Consider the following 17,209-nt stretch of genomic DNA (forward strand, 5'->3'; position numbering starts at 1 on the left):
CTTAAAAACATTCATGTCTGTACCTTCTGACCTCATTTCAACAGACAGAATTCAACTTCAGACAATTAAGCCCCAAACTTTTTTTGCGGATTATGCGTCTTCTTTTTCTTGGCGATTGCATCATCACAAATGCTTCAAGCCCATTAAGAATACATCTCCCCATTGGACATTTAGCTACATCAGCCAATAAAAACATTGGATACACATGCAAAATGTAAATACTGTATATAGAAGTTAGTGTTGTCACGAAACTGTCACATTCACCACTGTGCCTGTATTGGAAACTACTTTTTAACTAGGTGACTGTAGCTGCCCTGTAACGCTACATTTCTAAATTAATGTTAGCTAGGACTATAGATCCCCTACTGACATACAAACAATTAGTAGGTCTGTCATGTACAATAGCCCATTAAAAACACTTCCATTTAAAAATATGACATACACTTTCATTTATTTGTTATTCATGGTAAAGGAAAAATAATGATTGAATCCATGTCTATGTGTTTATTTCAGCTACAACGTAGGCTATATGTGTTCACATACATGTAAGTGTATGCATATCTCTCATAGCCTTTATTTATATGAATTCCTATTATCACACATAACAGAGCACAAAAAGAAATGACATCTGATGAAAGACATTTTCAAAAATGTCAAGTCACTCACACATACAAAGAACTCTCTATAAGTCATTAATTCAAACTGGCAAAATCTTGGCCTGCCATTAAAATAATTGATATAAAAATTACGCCAAGTTACAAGAAACAATATTGGCTATCTTAGCTCACAAAAATTAAACAAGCTGTATTCCAAAGCAAAACCCCAATGTTTCCTAAATTGATTTTAGGCCTTGCCAGTTTCAATTCACAACTTACAGACAGTGCTTTGTATGTTTAAGTAACTTGCCATTTTTGAACATTGAAAACGTGTTTTTCACTTCTAAATATGTTGTGCATGTAGTGCTGCTGCAAAAAATCTGTAATTACAAAAATGGCAACAAGGAACAAAATTCATATTGTATTTCCTTTATTTCAACTTTCAAGGCTTCCAAGCACTGTAATCATTGCGGTTCTTGTAAAATCATTGTCTCTATAAATTGTATTTCTCCACTGCCCGTTCATCAAATTTCTGGCTCCAGAATCTTACAGATTCTGTTTTCAACAAAATAAACTTATTTCAAAGGAAAACATAAAAAAACAAATATAAATACAATTTTATACATAATACAGTATTAACAATGTTATCATACTGGTCACTGTTACTATTTATATTTTTTCATTATCATCATTAGTAGTATTAGTATCAAGTTTGTTGCCTGTTTTTGCATTGAGCATCAGTTATTTAATTTTCACGGTATCGAATTGACATCATTCATGCTAGTATAAGCATGCAAACATTTTTCACCATAGCCATTCTGAACTGCACTGACACTGAACTGAGAGATAGCAACAGAGAGAAAAATAGAGTGTGAGAGAAAATGACAGAGAGAACAAGAGAGAGCATGGGTGTCCAGAGGCAGACACAGAGAGAAAGAGAGAGAGAGAGAGATTACAACAGCACTAACACTACAGTCCAAGACTCAAGAACACACAACAATGGCAGTACACAAAGTGTGAGGTAGAGAAACTAGAATGACAAAATTGAGATGTGGAGGTTAAGCAGGAGACAAAACAATGAAGACAGATAGATGTGCCCATGATGACACTAACTGCATGATGTAACAGACATAACTCCTGCCATCTTACATACCAAAATATAATTCATGGCATATGGGGGAAGTTCACACTGCCCCATACTAAGACCAGCGTGTATGAAGCACACTGAGAGTAGTGCCTATTATAGGACATATGCCTTGGTGAGAAGGTGTAATATTTGCAGATACATTGGACACTTCTGTGAATCAATACCTGAGTGGCTTTTCACATTTATGTATCAATGCAGGCAGTTTTGAGCAGCTAGTGAGACTGTAGTATGAGGGAACAGAAATAGCGAACAGCTCATAGAGAAGTACTCCAAACAGACAAACTCACAAAAGCATGATGTGTCAGCAAGATATGCCATTTAGAAGCACTGTCCAGTCAGCTAAGTTCAACCTTGAGGTGTCAAATTTCTCTCCAAATAAACTGAATGGTACATACACCATTCAAATAAGAACAGATGGAAAAAGTAGAAGCAGTAGGTGTAAGCAGAAGTAGTGATAGTAACATCCAAATGAATTTAGTTAACAATTAGCATAGTCATTGTTCTATAGTTGCAGTTTAAGTGTAAATTCAGACTGCAAAATATAAAAGAGACTCATTATAAGCTAGCTTTTAAGCTATGGCCACTTAAGGGACTCTAGAAGACCATGTATAGGCCGTTTCAAACTGACAACAATAACAAACGCTACAGCGCATGTGCATCAACCAAGACCCTTTTAAACTTCCAGTTTACTCCGGAAAAATATTGGGTATCGTAGGTCCCGACCACTGTCTCAGCTTTTCTGTGAACAAGCCTGGCCTGAGTAATAGGCCTAAAAATAATGAGAAACCGTGATGGAAATTCCCACAGTGAAAAAGGCAATCTATTTTGCAGGAATAGCCTCCCAAGGAACTCACTGTTACTTTATTGATAGAATAAACATTGATATTGTAGACAGATTGATTGGTTATAGGCTATCCAGGGCTAGCCTCATGAAAATGCCTCTGTCACATCTTAAACACAATTTTGAAAGACACACACGTTTTGCTGGTATAACGTTAGCCTAAACTACACATTTCGACATTTCTTCTATTGAAATAAAATGATTCCTCATGGGAAACTTGGTTTCAGTTAGCTTATGCCCATTTAAATTATGGCTGAGAGACAGGCCAAGACTGGTGCATTCTGACAATTAGTTTTCAGTGTAGCCTTTATTCCAAAATGCCGTCACAAAAATGAATAAATCATCTGCAAATAGTTACTAAAATAATTGTTTATTTAGCTATTTGGGTAACTATATTAATGAACAGTTTGGAACTGTTCTGTTATTTAACATTTGAATACATTGCTCACCATTATGTTGGTTACCGTTATGTTGTGCAACAAAATAAAAATCAATTTACCCAACAAGCTATATTTTATACTTGAGATGTAAAATCTGTCCTCAGAAGTATTACACAAGTCAAAGCATTAGAAACCATTTTATTATGAACATGATAATAACACTGGCTATTGCCGCTAGCTAAACTAGCAAACTAAACCGTTAGCTAACATTAAGCAGTAAGCTAGTCAGCTGTAGGATATGTCGCCTTTCCACTTCTTTAAAAAAAGTAAATAACCACTTGTTCCCGACCCCAAAGAACACCCCACTATACAACAAGAGCAATATGATTTACTCGTAATAACCTGCTAGCTTGCAGGTTTGCTATCCTTAATGTTAGCTAGTCTGCTAAAACAACTAAATCCTTAATCCTAATGTTAGCTAGTCTACTAAAACAACAATTGTTTGCTACACCGGAAGTTTGGAAGGATCTTGGGGTATAACATGGCAATGCGCGAGCGTTCCCCTGAAAGCGTCTATTGAAGAAAAAATGCATAGAATCAAGGTTTATTATAATTTCATGATGATGATGATTATGATGTTATCTTACTGATGTTACAAATAGAGTAATTCATTTTGTGATTAATGATAAGGCCCTCTACAGCCATCTTCTTCACACTGTGTTAACCTCCAGATCTCTGTATGTATTTGTTTGAAATAAAGTAGGTCATACTTGAGTTCCACTCCGACCCAAGAGATTTAGTTCAGCTCTATTTATAGAACATATAAAGTTTTAGTTCCCTTGAAATTGTAGCCATTAGTACCCCCTTATATATAAACACATAATAAAAAAGTACACACATAGACCAGAGGTGGGCAATAAGGACTGTATCTATCTCTAGTTTTCATGCCTAATTTTGACCTTAATTATTTAATCAGCCCTAACATTTATGCAATGACACTTAAGCTACATTTCTTGATAAGTGCATGACTGACAGCCGAAGACTGTTCTTGTATCCGTGTAAAACATTTTACTGTGATCTAATCTATTAGTGAACCAGCGTTGGTGTATACAGCCAATTACCTAATTTAGCCAGGGTAATTGGTGGAAACAAAACTTACATACACATCGGCCCTCCAGGACCAGAATTGCCCACCCCTGACATAGACAATTACATGGAGGCAGAAGGCGCACGCTGAGTGGTGCACTCTGAGTGGTGATACTGACTGGGCTCCATACACAAACTATTCCAATAACATATAGAACAGAACACAAGAGTTTGAATTTACAAATGACTAGAGAGTGAAAACGAGCAGGATGACAAAATTATGCCTACATATAGCCACACATACGGATGCACGCAAACACAGAAACACACTCACAAATGCAGAAACACACTCATAAACACTCATAATACACACTGAAATGCACACATGCACACACACACGCACACACACACAGAAAGGCAACAAAACAGTTAGTGTATCCTGGCATTATCCAACTCGGAGATTTTTGAAGTACAATGAGCTCCTCTTCTCAATAAAATGTCTTTTAGAAACAAAGGTTCTCAAAAGATTGTATCATAGAATAGACTGATAAAAAAATAAAGTAGATGATCAATCCTTTCCCGAAATACATGTTGCACATATGTATAATAACTGTGCAATAAGCAAGCTGATGCACCCAAAATGTAGGTCCCTTGGCAAATACGGCAGTTCAAACCATCGGTCCTTTAAATTTTCTTCAGAAAGGAAGTTTGCATGTCAGACAAAATGGGTGACATGGTTTGCCATGACACACTGACAGAGCAACTTTCCAGTGCTCTCTTTGTGGCATTCCCTTTTCTTTCAGGATAAAAATAAAAAAATACAATGAGGAACTGTTTATATGTTGACTATTTAACTAAATCATACAACATAAAAGCATAAACTGTATCCGCATGAGTTCTGAGAAGATGAAACATTTTTATATGGCATATAGTGATACATTTCAAGGCTGGTACATATGAAATATTTCATCATGCTCGCTCCAGCTGAATCAGTCAGTCCACGTTTCTTACTCCTCTGACACAAACTGCAACATGACAAAATATTTTCACTGGCTGAGAAAGGTAAATATTGCTTCTGGGTGGCTCATTCAGTTAAGGCACCACACTGTGGTGCAAGGATGAGCCCCACTGTCTTGAATTGAATCCAGACCGTGCCAGTGCCCGGTAGCTCCGTAGGGCAACATGCAAGTGCGTTGCCCAGGGTACGAGAGGGTTCAGTCAGTCAGCGGTCCGCGTTCATTGCTTTCTAGCACCCCCACTGGTCAAACAGGCACCCATGGACTACATGTCAAAGATGCATATGCTGTCTTCCTCTGACTCTACCCTATGCAAGCTTAACTATAGTCTGCAGTGTGAAAAGAAGCAGAGTGGCAACACAGATGTCTACACTCTCCCAAATCAGCAGTGGGGTTCGCTCATGAACGTGGCTGCGTTTGCAGATGGTTGGAAATTCCAAATTAGGGTGGGAATTGGACGTGTTGAGCCCCACATTGGGTGCCAAATTTTAAAAAAGAAAGAATGTATTAAATAAACATAATACTCATAATTTAATAAAAACTCTTATTATAGTTTAAAAGTCTACATAGATGTAATCATTTTGACTCAGGCTGTTTAAAACAAACCAAATACTTTTATGGAGAGAAATGTTTAACACACTATAAACTCCACCATGGTGAATCCTTTACTGTATGTTTATATACATCAAATCTTTAGATATCCACAAAATACTTTCTTCAGAATGTAGGTACATGTGTGGTCTACATGTTATCTGTGCATTGCACCAATATACTGCGCAGTCTATTTTGTTTGCACTGAGTCTCTGTGTATGTGAGTACTTGGATATGTACTGTGTGTGTGTGTGTGTGTGTGTGTGTGTGTGTGTGTCCGTGTGTGCATGTTCTGTCTATGTTCTGTGGCAGAACAAAGCTAGTTTATTCAAAGTGTCGGCTCCGCATTCTCTGTTCTGTGTGAAACTTAAGGTCTCTCTGCGCCTCCCTCTCCGCCTTTCTGAAATATAGATAATTAATTACACATGAGAAGGAGATTGGAGTCTGAAGTTGGAAGGAGGACAGTGCCTGAGAACCCTAAGAGAAAGAGAGAAAGAAAGAAAAATCAAACTGAATCAGTCTTTTATTGATGCCATTGATTTCCAGAATTGAGAAGTCCTTTCTAATTCAGGCCTGCAATTAGAGAGAAAGTTTATATAGGAAGTGCTGACATTTATATTGACTAGAGGGAATTGCGGTGAACTGAGGGGACACTAAGGCTAAACTGAGAGGAACGGAAACTTCTCGCAAAAGCAATTTACACAAGAACACAGCAGCGAGATGTTTTTACATTCCTCCAAAAAGACATGAAGCCATACAACCTCCTAGCTAGATGGTTCGTGACTGGAAAAAAAGGTTAGCCATGCACCAGTATTGACACAGACACATTTCTACAGCTCACACACAGGGCCTCTGGAGAGAACAAGGGTCACTTACAGACGCTGCCCATGATGCACCTCCTCTGTCTGATACAGGCAGACTGTGAGCCATGCACATACTCAAAGGTTTCTCTGGTTTAGAATGAGGCTACACGCCTGCAGTATAATCAAATAGAGATGTTAAGAAAGAATGGCTCACCGCTCTACTCAGAGTGAGGACTGTCCACTACAATGTTAGGCTTTGGGGACGCTGACGTGCTCTTTGACACAAACGTATTCATGGTCTTCTCCTGGTGAGGGAAAAGAAAGAAGTAAATGTATTTTGGGTGCATTTCCTATGATGAACTGAACAGAGATGTTATTAAAACTGATACAGTCACACAAAGCAAAAGACCTACAGTACAAACACTGAAACTACTGTAGATTAGATGTCAGATGAAAAACAGCATTTACATTCACAAATGTTTTTTTTAAATAATTGAGTAGAATTCTATTGGAACAGTTCAGGAGAACAGTGGACCTATTAAAAGAGAAACTGCATTCCTGAGTCGTGATTCTCAGAACATTACATGCACAGCACGACCATTTAAAAGATATATTCAAAATGAGTAACATGCTATGTTCAGTGACCATGATCCAGAAGGCACTATATATAGGCACACCGTCTTGTTTTCTCCCTTCAGTGTTATTTTCCTGTATTATTAAATGCAGTCTGGCAATTCTTTGCTCCAGAAGACATGCTAACAATCTTAGCTGATATTTTTTTATTTGCTATTTGATTCAGCAATGTTTTCTCTTGGCTCTCTTGCTAGCTGAAGAGTGTTAGAAAAGGTAAGAAAATATGAATATTAAAAGCAAGTAATTGGTTCTATTTGTATAGTATGATGCTGGCAACATGCACATTATTGATGCAATCTGAACAAAACATGACTTCATGAATTTTCAAACCGCAGACTGTGCAAGCAACACCGTTGTAATAAGAAAAGGACAGGTGAAAAATACTTCAGCAGTTTAACTCAGCAAGCACAGTAAAGTTAGACCACAATCAGACCTGCCAACCTTAGGAAAATATTTTGAGTACCACAATAGTCAGTGTAACGCTTAGTTCACATGCTTCCGCACCACTTCGCTTTGCACGCACACACAAGCCTTTATTCATAATTCTAGTTTCGACTGTAGAAGAGATCAGGCAAAATTGTATAATTTGACCTGATTCTAAAATATCACTTGCACCGCACTGGGCTATATTATGATATACTTTCAAGTCAAAAGTTCGAGTACACCTGCTTAAAACAATTTTTTCATGATTAATATTTCATATGATACGTGTGTGTATACAAACTGATAACCATAAGTGAATTGCATTCACTTATTTAATAAAAATGGAAATAATTTATTTTGTATATTGTAACATGTTTTCATTTTCAAGTATTTACAGAAACTTATGTTGTAATGTAAAAAAAAAGCTTATGTTGCGATGTAAAACACTGTCAATTATGAAAAAATCCAAGTTTCTGTTCATGATTTCCATTTTTATTTAATAATTAAATAATTGAATCAGCTTATATAGGCACACATCATATAGGCCTAATGAAAAAAATAGTATTCAATTGAAAAATTATCTAGGAATGTAGGCTTTTGTAACTAGAGGTTTAGCCAAATTATTACCTGAAGCTCCTTGGTGGCTAATGTCAAAATCATAATTGCACAATGTGCAAAATGCATGGTACGGACGTTTTGAGGGGCGGAGGCACGGCCATTGCTCCTGATATTTTGCAAGGAACTTCTGGGGGGCATGGACTCTCTTCTTTTTAGTAGGTCAGCTGCTGCTGCTCTCTCTCTCTCTCTCTCTCTCTCTCTCTCACTCCTTGTTAGTATCCTCGTCATCTGACGTCATGATTATTTTCTAACTGCAAGGCTGGTCGGGTGACTGGCTGCAATAATAGAATTTATTTGGTACGTTAGCAGTCTATAGTCAAACACCTTTGCAATGGTCACTTTGCTCCGACAGAGCGTGCGCGATTCAAAGTTTGAAGAGGGAGTCTCCGTAGCGTTTGAGTTACTGCAGCTAAATTACTCCATCAGTTATTCACACGTCTCGTAACGAGGCTAAATCGCATGCGAGCTACTACTACGGCTAACTATAGACACAAATTTATCTCATTAGGATATACCCCTTGAAATGCATCATCTCGTAAAGTTACCGAACATGTTTTACCGTTTTATATGTTAACATTACGGTCACATTTTTGTGCTTGATTATTACTCCCCACTTCCCATTTTACCTCAGCAATGCAGCGTTACGCCTCGGTGGATAATAAAGTACCGCTGCGTATCAGTGGATGTTGAGTGGGTCGGGGAGGGGTTACAGAACCACAAGCACGGTCGTAGCATCTGGTTCAATCCGAGGGATGTAGTTGAAATACCGAATAAATGTACGGTATTGTTTTGTATTCATTGGTTGTTTTCCGTAATTAAATTACAATAATATATTTTTTTTGGGTAGTTTCAGCTGGCATTTCGTACCTGCGTATTTTGACCAAGAAGTGCGTGGTTGGTACACAAAATGCGTGCAGGTTAGCAGGTCTGCACAATTAACTTCTCCACAGGAGTTGCAGAACTAAAGTACTAAAGTACTGTGCTTGCTGTTTTGGTTGCATTGACATGACAGAAATTTGGCAGTAAAGTGCTGACCTCAAGTGAGAATTAAAAAAGGAATGGGCGAAACCTCTAAATAATTAATATTCAAACTCCAAAAATATAAGTAAAATAGAAAAAAGCACCCTTTCCTGAACATCTGTGGTATTGTACAGCATTATCCATACAGCAATTATTGACATCAAGATAACAACAGACAACCAATTGATAGAATATTAAATGGCTTAAATATCTTATTGAAGCAGTTCTAGTTTCATAAATTGTATGGCACATAATTACATTTTATTATACTTGGAAGATGTCTGCATTTTAGATACTTAGCTTACAGCCTAAAATAGATATTAGTTTATACATATTTACTGAAGCAAAACCCTTGTTTAAGGGTCCAATACCCAACCTGATAATTTAACCAGGAACCTTGTCCTTACACATCCAATTATTAAACTGAGCTGTGCACACATGAATCATTCTTTTAATTTCACTATTCAGTATAATAATGTGTAAAGGATGGAGAAGTACAGAATATTTGATTTTCAATCAATGCAGTGACAAAAAGTAATTCTGATAGAATAAAAATTTTAAATTAAGTACAGTAATGAAGCTTGGATTATTGCAAGAGATAAATTCTTGCAGAATGGTGTGCCATACTTGCAATGGCATAATGTAAGGAAGGATACAGGTCACAAGCCCTTACTGTGATTCTAAAAGATAATTTCTCATTCCTGAGACGTTTTGGATAATTTCATGGCAACCAATGAAACATGCACCGCACACTCTGAAGCAGTGATCATGAAGATTATAGGAAGGCATTGGAAGTTGGCCAGGTCTTTACCTCCATCAGCTGGTGCCAGTGCTCAATGGGCTTCCGAGGATTGGCTAACATGGCCGTCCAATGTTCCCTGCCAGGTCCGTCTGCGTCACTGCCTACACGGCACATGCCTATCACTTCATTGTGACCAATGCTAACAGAAAAGGGGAGAGGGAGAGAGACAGAGAGAGAGAGAAAGTGAGGGAGAGAAAGAGCAAGGGAGTTACATGCTACTGACTCAGTCACAGTGGACAGACCATTTATTTCTGCTGAATTGGCATTTGAGAGGAACACAGAAAATGAGCCAGGGATATATTACAGACACTCTGACAGAATGACACAGCATTTTGTTGTCAACCAAACGCCACTGATTCATTTGGCTAATGTTTTATCCAGACCTACTGAACAGCAGCAAAATGGAGCTGGCCTATCAGACTGGTTTGCACAGCAATAATGGCTCACTGACAAATGAGTCACCTTATTCAAGGGTACAATAAATTATTTTATTGTTTCACAAAACTGTCTTGACCCCTCTCCAGAGTGCCTGTTTTACTATCCCATAGGGGTTGTAATCTACCCCCAGTGATGCTGAGGAGACACAGATGTTCAATATACCTTCTTTTTCATATAATTTATTTTCCTGAACCAGTGGAACCCAATCAATGCCATGAGGGGACAAGAGAATGCAGGTTTTTATTCTAACCAATCACTTCACCTGCTGATTTTACTCATGTGTTCTCCCTCCTCACTGGTTGAAGGCGTGTTAATTAGCGAAATCAGCAGGTGTAGAAATGAAAACCTACATACGCTCGGCCCTCCATGGCACGATTGGACACCACTGTCCTAAACCCTTCTCCCCCTTGCCCCTTGCCTGGAACAGTGCTTGACCATCTGGTGCTCTAACACTGCCTATTTGTTGCTCCATTCTATTAATATGTTCTGTGTCACTGTGTTCTATTTCCTCACCAGTCATAGTCCATGACAGCGATGATCAAGGACACACTGTCAATGTTCTCGTGAGGTATGTCAAAGACCAGCGCCTCATTGTAGACGGGGTTGAGGGTGTTCTTCTTGATAGATGTCTTTCTCTTCTTCAGCCTACGGCCGTCGCAAATCAGTGATGCTTTCACATATGGATCTGTCAGTGACAGTGTGTGATAAATAAATGAAATATCAAAAAAATGGAAAAAAGCAACAAAAGCACATTTTTATTCAGCTTTAGATCCAATGGCATCATGACAAAATTGTGACTGCTCGACATAGTCCCTCAAGAGCGCATCCTTTATTAAAAGCTAGTAATAAAAACTAACTACTTACACTCTTGGTAGCAATACTATCTTATCAATGTCATACTCATTATACATCCAATCTGTGAGAGGATTCATAATTAAAATGCCGAGGTTCAAGCAAGTTTCATTAATTGACATCAGCATGAATTGTAATGCTACAATAATTGTGCTCCCAATCCAATTACATGTACATGACTTGATTGATTGCTTAGTTAATTACCTGAGAAGCCAGTGAGGTCCATGGCTTTCAGATTAGTGGCCTTGATGACGGTAGCAGTGAGTCGGCCGGCCGTGGGTAGGTAACACAGGGAAAAGTTTAGCTCTCCCAGGTCTGCCTTTTCCTGAGTATGGAGACAGAGATAGAGAACAACCAGGGTACTCAATAAAATGCACTTGGACTGTTTAAGGGCATGCAATTTAATCAAACTCTCCAGTACTGCAACTGGAAGTAAGACATTCATGGCCATGGAAATTTGTTTTACTGAGCAACTGACATGGATTAATTCTGGTTGGTCATTTAGAATGTACTGGAAGTGCCTTTTTGTGCTAGTGTTGTCTGGGTCACAAATTTCCTGCATGCTCAATCGAGGGCAATGTTCTCTGTAGCACAGGAAGATGTAAAACTGCAGTTAAATTAACTGTTGCTACTTCAAGATGACCTGGTAAAGTGATAAAAAAAGATCAGGGGTTAATGATTTAATTTTATTTAATTAGTTAAATTTTGTGAAATAATACAATACTGGGATAATGTCAACTCTGCTTCTGTTCATTACAGCCTAATGCTTTAATCTACCATAGCTTAAAGACACAAGGGTTCATATTTGCACTTCATTGCTAGGAGTTTTAAAACAGTGTAATTTAGGCTACACCCAGCAAGCTATTTCATCAATAACTGGTGTGCACATGGTTAACTTTATCATTCTGTACAAGTTTTTGGAAATGCAATATATTATACAGATTTTATTGCAGTATTATATATAAAATAACACAAAAGTTTACATCAACCTTCTAGTAGTTGGAAGTCCAAGGTCATTGATTTGTACGGACTGCTTTGCTTTAACCGTCTATAAAACTGTGGTGAGAAACTTGCATTCCGTTAAAAATAAGTTTATTATTATGCGGTGCCACAAAGCATGACAAAATACAGGCTGCTAGGTACACTATTCCATGTAGTAAAGCATTCTGACTTCTTTGTCTTCAGGAAGTAGAGGTAACGCTACTGTTACGACTAACCTTTTCAAAAAGGTGCAAGCCACGGTATGTGTATATGTGGCATCTGCTGACAATTCTGAACGGTTTTATCATCATTAAAATGTTTAATTCATGTTACCAGCATTCCTGAACTATTACTTAATTGTGTCATGCTGAAACCAATAATACTTTAAGGAAATTGTTTCGCAGTTGAAATAATCTTTACTCTACACAACTTATTTTGACTGTGTGCTTGTTTCGCTCAAATTAATTACAAAATTGAAATTATTTTCTGTCTACTGTATACCCCAGATATTCAAGACTTAAGTAGGAAAATTCTACATATTTAAAGTTATTGTAAAGGTAAATCCGTGAACGGCTTCAGACTAAGTTGCATGGGGTTACTATGGTATATATCAGTCATCAGCAACAGTACGAGAAATTAACTGCATTGCAATATCGAACCATAAGATCTTTGTGTATCAAGGATACCGTTTGGGTAGGTCTAATGTGTGTTTGTTTAGCTACCTGTGTTTGTTTACTTGTGGGTGGGACTATTTAGGAGGAGTTCAGTGGGGAGGTGGGGCATCTTGACCACACCCACACAATCCAGAGGTTTTTTTCAACATGGATTTTAGGCCTGATTTGAAATATGTGTTATAAAGTTATTGACATTACTTTGAATAGATATTAGGTGTTGTGGATACATCCCTCAGTTATAATTTATGGTTACATCAACTATTTTCAGCCACTTTAGAATCACTTCAATTATTTTATTCCTAAAATGACACATAAATAAAGATGGTATTGCTCAATTAAATAATTATTTATAAACTTCCTTCTTTGGTTGTGGCTTATTTTATTAATTGCATTAAAACATTTAAGAATCATAATTTTTCAGTTTTAATCACTATTCCAGTTTGTTTGATATAGGGTGCAGTAATATTATGATTTTTTCTATATCAATACATTGATGGCACGTGATTGTACTGTAAATAGAATACTACATGGTTTGGCAATAATTTATTTGTTTACATTCCCCCTCCCACTTTTTCAGTTAACATAAATGTTAAAAAACAGTATTGTGACAAATCATTTAACAATACATATGGCATTCTGACTTGGAGAGTTAAATGCAGACCTGAGCACATTTTATGCACTTGACTCGGAACTGAAGTTTGACACACCCTCAGAACCTTATTGCCTGAATAACTGAAAACTGAAAATTGAAAATTGATGGGACACACCCTCTGAACATCTTCAGAGGCTTAACACAACCACCCAGCAGACTACAGAATACTTTGTCTCTGTCAATCATACAATCTAGTTAATTCCTTCGCACATGCCCCCTCGTGGCCAGGATGCCGACATCCTGAGACTGATCCATTTAGACATTCAGTGCTCCTGCAACCAAACTATGAATGGAAACAATAAACTCTGTTCTAGCTTTATTAGTAGACAGTACATGACAACTAAGCCACACACAGAGTTTCTAAGTGCCAACGTTGCCCTGTAGTTCAACCATTTAATTTCATATAGGCCCCAATTAGATGCTGGCGTCTAAAAATAGCATTCTCTTAAATTATTACTTTCATCTGTCACTGATTCAATGTGCACTGCTGTAACACCTACATTGTTGTAAAGCATAGACTCTTCACACTTTGATACAAAAACCCATCTCGGTCGGTAAAATTGGATAGACTTTAAACTATCCAAAGGCTGATTGTTGGAAAGCAAGCAAGCACTAGATAATTGGTTAGTTGGCTAGCTAGACCTGCCAACATAACCCAAGAAGATACCATTCATTTCATTAAAAGATTTTAATTCAATATATTCTATATTTCAATATCAGTGAAATTGACATATCGCCAATGTCGATATGAGCTTCATATCAAAAAATAGCAATACATTGAAATATCGCTGGAACCTACTTTTATTGAATCTCAAAAATCCAATTTGATTGAATTGCATATATCTTTAAACCAGCTAAGTGTCCTCTGGCTCTGTGTTCTTTCACCTTACCGTACAAAGAGAATCAAAGTCATCTCTCAAACATGATTAGTGTTTCTGCCTCAGAGCGACTTGAATTTGTGCTGGCTAACAAACACATAAAAATGAGAGGCAAAAATAAGCATGGTCACATGGTCACAATGTACTCACCGCTGTCCCCTCCACAATGTCTCGCCACACAGGCTTCTCCCCACTCCCCTCGCTGAAGTCCAGAAGGTTGTCCACCACCACTTGTCCTATGAGGTCGTGTCTGGAAAACCGGTCAAAGTCGTAAACAGAGAAGTGGAGCTTCCGTGAGTGCAGCTCAGCGAGGGGCACCCCAAATTGAAATGTTTCATTGAAGATGGGATTTAATGTCTTTCTGTGGACCTGAAGCATGGGAGAAAAAAGGGAGAGAGGAAGGGAGAAAGAGAGGGAGGTATCAGAGTCCATCATTTCAGAAAACTCTTCAGAAGACAGGCATTAATCCCATTGTTTGTCCATGAAAGGCAATGAAGTAAATAAAAAACACCAGCTGTTGATGGCTAGGACATGGGCCAGTATCCAGGAGCAATTCAACGGGTGTCTTCAATGTGCCACCTGTATGGACAATTCAATAGTTCTCACAGCAAACAGTTCTAAGGCAAATCTTTTTCATATACCACTGGACTTTCTGGTTGAGGTCCATCTGATTTCACATTTGGTGAAGTATTAAATATTTAAGAAGCAGGAGACAATAACAATAAAAGTGTATAATTAACTTCAAGCTGAATGTTGCAGTGTATCTACACTAACTCATTTGAATCACACAGGCTAACTACCTTTGTCTGAAATTTCTTCTTTCTGTCAGGCAGCAAGTAGATCTTGACATAGGGGTCAGAGAATCCGTTCGCATCTTTCGCCGGCAGGTCCAAAGCTTTTAGGATCTTAACAACCAGCTGCTCAGTGCTGCAAGATAACATGCATCCAGACAGAGTATCACAATGAAGCAGACAGAACAAACATAAACACAGTGAGACACTGCCTGCCCTTTGGTCAGTCTCTATCAGAGCTGATGCTTATTGGCCTTTGATTGAGACTCCACTGTGTGATGCATGAATATTTACAAAATATAAAGAATTGCACAGAGGAAGATGCAAAAACAGATGTCCGCCGAATACAGCTGTAGGCTACTGAGTGTGCTACAGGTTTACTTGAGTGCACGCTGAAGATTGTGCAGACATTGCTAATCAGTTGTGAACTGAATTCCATTTATAGTGCCTTTAAAACTCATATTTAAACTGCCAGGATTACATCACCAGAGGCATAACAATGGGCAGGGAAGCAAACATAATACTGTTATTTCCTTCTGTCCCAACAGGCTGCTTTAGGTCTCTATATTCAGCAATAGTTAGGATACAATCTTGTTCACATTAGGAACGCATGTCTGAGGAACTAGATCACTAAATCCAAGAATTATGGAGTACTGTCAATTGTAGTTATTCCTACCCAACCTTCACTGTATGTTATATTGTCTATAACATTACACATATTATGACATTATACATGTTATGAATACCCGTTTAACCATGAATTGTCTGAAACTGTTTATTGTTTTTTCAATGAAACAAGCTTGCAATTCATATTTACTGAATTGTGTCTAATGTGGCAGGAGCATATTTAAGTACTTAAAGTATTATCATTATTTCAGAGAGAGATCAGGTTACATACATTTCCAGGACTACACATAGGTTATTGATTTATTTTAACTTAAAATATATGTTGTTCATAATGATTGAATGATTGTGTTTTACACAATGACACAGAAATTGTATTACGTGTAAATACGTAAAAAAATGTATCACCTAATCGGTGACCCTTGTTTAATTTTCCATGTTTGTTAATGGTGGGATTCAATCAAAAGGTAGTTCAGGATAATTATTAAATTATGTTTCCCATGTGAAATTACTGCTATACACGTACTGTATATTCTTGTTCAATAATTTCATAACAACAGAGTTCTCAGTTCTCAACTGCTAGTCTGCTATAAAAGTTAGATCGGTGTTCATCTGACAAAGTCACACAGCGTCACAATATCCAGTTTACATTTAAAAGCATAGCTGAAACAGTGCATTTCAAATTCCACAACTGCAATGATGCACATTTAGACATATATACAGCTTTGGCTTAAACTGAAAGCATTTCTTGAAGACCAACAAAACTATTCAAGATCTGAAAGACGATGCGTTATAAATGGCTTTAGGTACATTTCCCTCAGAGTACAGCTCTTAGTGCCATCCATAGAAAAGAAATTCACACTTCATTTCCCAAGAGGCAATAGTTCAAAACTATTTGCAATTCCCAGGGCGTTAATGTGTCTTCCTCTTGCAGAAGTGTCAATAGCACTACATTTCCCAGGAGGCCTTTACATGTCTCTGACTTTGATGTACTGCTAATGGACTACAATTTCCAAGATACACTTTGGTCTTACACACTGACTTTGATGTACTGCAAATTGATGACAACTCCAGAGCTGCAACCATTCCAATCAAATATTAACACAGAAAACCACTATGGAACAGAGACAAGCAATATGGCACTACAACAGATACCCATAATACAAAGCAAAGGCAGTGCAGTTAATCACAGATAGAGCAGAGAAAACAAGGAATATTCTGTAAATTGTATAGAAAAAGCTATATCATGTGATTTCCTTAACTAGAATATGGCCACCATATACAAGCTTTTTGAATCCACAGTACTAGAGTATACAAAATGTTTAGCGCTCCATCTATTTTTTAATTTCTTAATCTCTCTTTC

At 37.6% G+C, this 17,209-nt stretch overlaps 1 protein-coding gene across 4 annotated transcripts in view; it reads right to left on the reverse strand.

The window, feature by feature from the left end:
• Window positions 1-1,009: 1,009 nt before the first annotated feature.
• The window catches only part of LOC118221871 (synaptotagmin-C-like), a 29,499-nt gene continuing 13,299 nt past the window's right edge, over window positions 1,010-17,209 (reverse strand). For 3 of the 4 annotated variants that reach the window (XM_035407295.1, XM_035407293.1, XM_035407296.1), the window contains 7 exons: window positions 15,232-15,358; window positions 14,582-14,800; window positions 11,451-11,571; window positions 10,908-11,079; window positions 9,966-10,095; window positions 6,675-6,765; window positions 1,010-6,134 (listed from right to left, as the gene is read on the reverse strand). In XM_035407295.1, the coding sequence (XP_035263186.1) occupies window positions 6,679-6,765; window positions 9,966-10,095; window positions 10,908-11,079; window positions 11,451-11,571; window positions 14,582-14,800; window positions 15,232-15,358 (856 nt within the window). In that variant the 3' untranslated portion in view covers window positions 1,010-6,134; window positions 6,675-6,678. The remainder of the gene's footprint in view (window positions 6,135-6,674; window positions 6,766-9,965; window positions 10,096-10,907; window positions 11,080-11,450; window positions 11,572-14,581; window positions 14,801-15,231; window positions 15,359-17,209) is intronic. The other variant, XM_035407294.1, reaches the window with a different exon arrangement.

Source organism: Anguilla anguilla, chromosome 2, assembly GCF_013347855.1.
Source record: "Anguilla anguilla isolate fAngAng1 chromosome 2, fAngAng1.pri, whole genome shotgun sequence".
Taxonomy (NCBI): Eukaryota; Metazoa; Chordata; class Actinopteri; order Anguilliformes; family Anguillidae; genus Anguilla; species Anguilla anguilla.